This window comes from Hippopotamus amphibius, chromosome 1 (assembly GCF_030028045.1).
Source record: "Hippopotamus amphibius kiboko isolate mHipAmp2 chromosome 1, mHipAmp2.hap2, whole genome shotgun sequence".
In the NCBI taxonomy this organism is placed as follows: Eukaryota; Metazoa; Chordata; class Mammalia; order Artiodactyla; family Hippopotamidae; genus Hippopotamus; species Hippopotamus amphibius.
In genome coordinates, this window is record NC_080186.1 from 27,537,181 (window position 1) to 27,542,440 (window position 5,260).

Consider the following 5,260-nt stretch of genomic DNA (forward strand, 5'->3'; position numbering starts at 1 on the left):
CAGGTAACAACCTCTCCTCTCCCCTCTCCCCGCCCCCCCCCCCACCCCCCGCCACCACCAATCCCGCCTGCCCTCACCCTTGGACAAAGGATCCACCGTCCCATCTCCTTTCCAGCCACAGTGCCTCTTCCTGTGGCAGACCACAGGGTCTGCCCCCCCGCCCCACCCTGGTTCTCCAAAGTGCCCGTGCCCCATTCCACGACGCGGAGCCTAAGCCACGCACCTTTGCGGGGAGGGCAGGTGCCAGGAGTGCCCCCACGCAGGATCGAGACCAAGAGCCAGGCGGGGACAGTGACCCGCAGGGCGCGGACACAGGACCCGTGGTAACGCACGTGGGCGAGTCCTGATTGCTTCCGTCCGGGGACCACTAGGCACTTAACAGTTTAGAGCGCTTCACGCCCGGAATCTCATTGGAGATTCTCCCACAGCCCTGCTCCGGGCCACCGATGCCCGCGTTTCACACCTGAAGAAGATACCGAGGCTCAGAAGAGCGTGAAGCCCCGGCGCAGGTTGCCGGGGGAACGAGTGACAGCGTCCGGACTAGAACCCGACCCTCTGCGGCTCCTGAGCTCCTCCCCCGACCCTCCCTCCTCCCCGGACCCTCCCTCCTCCACGCCACCCCCGGCTGCGCCTGCCGCCACGCGCCTCGCCGCGTCTGCCGAGACGCGGCTCCCGCCCCGCTCGCCTCCGCTGCGGGCCTCGACCACGCGGGGTCCCGGCCCCTCGCTGTCCGCGCCGCTGCGGGTAAGTGCGGGGCGCCTCCCCACCCCGCGACCGCGAGCGCTCAGCGCTCCCCAGCGTCCCCGGGCGGGGCTGGGGCTTGCTCCTGCCCTCGGGCCAGGCTGAAACTGGGAGGTGAGGGGATGGGAGGAGGTCGAGGGACCTCCCCCCACCCCACTCCCCAACTGCCTTCTCACTCCTAGGTTCTGGGCGGAGTGGGGGTTCCAGCTGCTGAAAGCTCCTGGATAACCCCCTCCCACATTGGCAAGCTCCCTAGCTGTCTGGAATGGACGGAAACTTGGCGGGGGTGGGGGCTAGTTCTGACCTGAGGAGGGGGCCGGCGGGCACGATGGAGTAGGGGGTGAAAGTTGGGCGCGGCTTGGTCCCGGGGCAGGGGAAAAGCGGATCGCTGGGAGCTGCTGTTGGGGCACGGCAGAGGGGACCAGAACCGGCTCCACCAGTCCCGGGCCTGGGCTTGGAGGGAAATTCTTTGCCGGTGATTCGCGTTCCTAGGGTGTGTCAGGCAGGACTGGGCAGACAGGACAGGAAGGTAAAAGGTGGGGGCCAGGAGGGGGCAGCGCCCGGTGGGCCGCCCTGGGAGGGCTCAGGTGGACGCACCTGTCAGGTTCCCGCTCCTCCCTGGGCTGGCAGACAGGGCTCCAACCTCCACTTCAGTCTTCCTGAACTCTCACCAGGTGAGTGGCAGGCTGGGGAGGGAATGGTCTTTTACGATTCTTACAGTAGCTCAAGAAAGTAGGGATTATTTCCCTTTCGAGATAAGGAAAGAAGGTCAAGAGATTAGAAAAAGTTGGAAGTCACCCAGGTAGAAGGGCTAGAGCTGAGGCTTGAATCCAGATGTAACTCCATGCTCAATACACATCCCACTGCCCCTCCCCAAAGGACAGGTCTTAGAAGGAGCTGAGTGGGGAGAGACACTTTTTTTTATACTAAGTATTTTATTGTATGCTGCTGCCCGTGCATATAAAATAATTGCCCTTGTGAAACAGAAATTCATGAAAATTCAGAGAGGTAGAAGATTAAACAAATACTTTAATTCCCAATGGTAATTAAATTCTAGGAAGAAAATAAAGGTGACAGGAGCAGAGTGACTGGGAGGGCAGGGGCTTCCAGATCCAGGGTAATCTAGGGCAGCCTCTAAGAAGAGGATGTTGCAGCAGAGGCCTCAGTAATGAGAAGGATCCAGCTGTGGAAGGTTCTGGAGGAAGGGCATTCTAGGCAGCAGGAATAATTACAAAGCCCCAGAGGTCCCCATTGTGGCCCAAGCAGAGAGAGGCAGGTGGAGAGTGTAGGAGAGTAGGGTGAGAATGTAGAACCTGGGGTTTTACTCTAAGTTAATGAGAAGCTAGTAGAAACTTTTAAACAAGGGAGTGACATGATTTAATTTAATGGACCCCAGGGACACAGGAGCAGACACCTAAAGGCCAGCCAGGAGGCTGTGGCAATAATACCAGCAAGAGTGATGGTGGTTTGGAGCAGGGTGGTGGCAGTGGAGGGGTGAGAAGTGGTGATGCAGGGGGTGGACCCGCAGTCATCATGCATGCTCAGAGTCACAGAGCATCTCCAGGAGCACTCACATGTGCACACAAGCCCACATGCACACATGGAGAGGCACGTGCTCCCACACCCTCAAGAGCATGCAGACACCAGGTGCACTCCGGCAGACCCACCTGTCCGCACTCTCAGAGTCCCTCCAGGACTGGGAGGAAGGTGTGTGATCTGGGGACCTGAACAAAGCATGGCTCCCCTCCACAAAGCCCTGGCATCCAGCATGGCTGGGGTGGCTGGGGCTCCCACAGGCTCTGGCACAGGGAGGGAGGGTGTCCCTAGATTTTTCCTGGATCTGGTGTCCCCAGGAACCAGACCATTATCCTCTCCATGCACCCCCTCCCCAATCTGAATTGGTCTCCCAACTTCACCACCCACTGGCTGCGAGACCTTGGGGAGATTATTTCCGCTCTCCAAGCCCCAGTTTCCTCTCTGGAGAATGCGGTTCACAACCCCAACTTCACAGGATGGTAGCGAGGCATCAGCGAGGTAAGTTTTGAGAACCTGGTCTGGGGCAGGCATCTGGCAGAGAAGGAGAGAGGAGGTGGTGGACAGCCTTGAATTCAATTCTAGTTTTAAATGAGTGACTTGACGGCTCTAGATTTCACAAGTCACCAGCATTTTACTGAGCACTTACTATGTACTGAGTGCTTTGCAATCATTTTCTCATTTGATTATCCATTTCTTCATCTGTCAGTAAGAAGCATAATAGTATCTACCTCACAGGGTCTTTTTAAGGATTAAATGAGATCCTACACATGAAGTGTTTAGCTCCTTGCCTGGCTCATGTAAATACTCAATAAATACTAGTTGTTATTATCAGCAAATGCCCATTCCCTTCCTTCTGGCATACTAGCTCTGTGACTTTGGGCAGGTTCCTTAACCTCTCTGCCTGTTTCCTCTCTGTAGCTTAGGAAGAATAATACTCCTGATCTCATAGGGTCGTTGAGATGATCAAACGAATCCATCCAGGTAAAGAACTCAGAACAGCGCCTGGCACATAGCAAATGCACTGTAACTGTCACCTTTTCGTTCACATATGCGTCTTCCTCTCCTGTCAGGTGGGCACGGCCCCCCGCGCCCCCACCAGGCGCCATGGACTGGAAGACGCTGCAGGCCCTGCTGAGCGGCGTGAACAAGTACTCCACAGCCTTCGGGCGCATCTGGCTGTCGGTGGTGTTCGTCTTCCGCGTGCTGGTGTACGTGGTGGCCGCGGAGCGCGTGTGGGGGGACGAGCAGAAGGACTTTGACTGCAACACCAAGCAGCCGGGCTGCACCAACGTCTGCTACGACGAGTTCTTCCCCATCTCCAACATTCGCCTCTGGGCCCTGCAGCTCATCTTCGTCACGTGCCCGTCGCTGCTGGTCATCCTGCACGTGGCCTACCGCGAGGAGCGCGAGCGGCGCCACCGCCAGAAGCACGGCGACCAGTGCGCCAAGCTGTACGACAACACGGGCAAGAAGCACGGCGGCCTCTGGTGGACCTACCTGCTCAGCCTCATCTTCAAGCTCCTCATCGAATTCCTCTTCCTCTACCTGCTGCACACTCTCTGGTACGGCTTCGCCATGCCCCGCCTGGTCCAGTGCGCCAACGTGGCCCCCTGCCCCAACATCGTGGACTGCTACATCGCCCGGCCCACCGAGAAGAAGCTCTTCACCTACTTCATGGTGGGCGCCTCCGCCGTCTGCATCGTGCTCACCTTCTGCGAGATCTGCTACCTCATCTTCCACAGGGTAGTGCGAAGCCTTCCCAGAAAGAGCCTCCCCCGGGGCCGCGGCCCCCCCAGCCGGGCCTCCACCTGCCGCTGCCACCACAAGCTGGTGGAAGCCGGGGAGTTGAGCCCGGATTCCGGCGACGACAAGCTGCGCGCTTCGGCGCCCACCATGACCCCCATCTGACCGTGGTCTGGGGAGCGATCCTGGGGCTGCCCGTGGGGACAGGCAGGGAGGTATGGTGCCGGTGGAGAGGTGCTACAGGTGCTGGGTGTCCCCACGCTGAATTCACTATTCCATTTCATAGCAGGTTTTCTTGTGCACTGGGCACTGTGCTGTCTATCTGGTATAGGTCACACCACAGGCCCAGTGGCAGCCCTCCTGGGAGAGAGAGAGACACTGAAATGAGCAAATTAACTATTGTCTGCAAGGGGACACTTAGGAGGCTCATAGCAGGGCTTCACCTAACCCAGGATGGGGTGATCAGGAGACGCTTCCCTGAGGAAGGAATGTTTAAGAGAGGTGAGAAGTGCTTCCTAGCAGAGACAAGCAGGGGCAAAGGCCCCGAGGCCACCAAAAGAAAGATGCTTGCCCTGGGTCTGGTTAGATGCACCAGACCAAAGGGAATCTTCAGTTCTCCGAGAGAAGCACCCAGATTCCTGGGGTGGAAAGGAAGTATCCTCCCAGCAGTGGAGGTCTGGAAGCCGAGAGTGAGCCCGGAGAGAGGAGGAGGCTTTGGTGACACCAACCCCTGCCTGAGACACCCAGAGATCCTCTGGGTCACCACTGCCCTTAGGGAATGCCCACCCCACCCCCCACCCGCATCTTATTCCTCCAGCCTCAGGCAGCTCTGCTCCTGTCTTCCTCCCACAAGTGTACTCAGTCTGGTGCCAGCCTTTCAGACCCCCCTCTCAGGGACTTGAGGTGGATGTGCTGGTAGGAACATCCCCAAGGCAATTTCCTTGAAATCAATAAAGGCTGTGTTTTATACAAATTGACTCTCCTCTTTTCTCCCACACTTCCACCCACAAGACCCTGAGGGCAGAGAAGGTAGCCCTCAGAAGGGGAGGGAGCTCTCTGGCTGGAGCTGAATTAAGGCTGGGACTAGGGTTGACCCAGGTGGGATCTGGGGTGGAACTTACGGATATACATGCTGTGATTGTAGATGTGGTCACAAGAGGGTGCTGTGCTCCCTCTACAACAGCACCGCTGGCCCTGTAGAGTAAGACCCTGCCCTGAGCACACACAATCACAGCCCTCT

The 5,260-nt window shown here is 58.0% G+C and overlaps 1 protein-coding gene across 4 annotated transcripts; it reads left to right on the plus strand.

Moving 5' to 3' along the window:
• The first annotated feature begins 294 nt into the window (after positions 1-294).
• Positions 295-4,981, plus strand: GJB3 (gap junction protein beta 3). Of its 4 annotated transcripts, none has more exons than XM_057704500.1 (2): positions 295-744; positions 3,348-4,981. In XM_057704500.1, the coding sequence occupies exon 2, from the start codon at positions 3,382-3,384 to the stop codon at positions 4,183-4,185; it is 804 nt and encodes a 267-aa protein (XP_057560483.1). In that variant the 5' UTR covers positions 295-744; positions 3,348-3,381; the 3' UTR covers positions 4,186-4,981. The 4 variants fall into 4 exon arrangements, with proteins under 4 accessions (XP_057560483.1, XP_057560493.1, XP_057560473.1 ...); XM_057704510.1 differs by lacking the exon at positions 295-744 and adding an exon at positions 1,063-1,415; XM_057704490.1 differs by lacking the exon at positions 295-744 and adding an exon at positions 1,469-2,775.
• Positions 4,982-5,260: the final 279 nt, after the last annotated feature.

Bases quoted from the DNA above. Each gene is read 5' to 3' on its own strand.
- GJB3 (XM_057704490.1), top strand. From the start codon at position 2,726: ATGCGGTTCACAACCCCAACTTCACAGGATGGTAGCGAGGCATCAGCG. The intron at 2,776-3,347 runs GTAAGTTTTGAG...CTCTCCTGTCAG, and splicing joins GGTAGCGAGGCATCAGCGAG to GTGGGCACGGCCCCCCGCGC.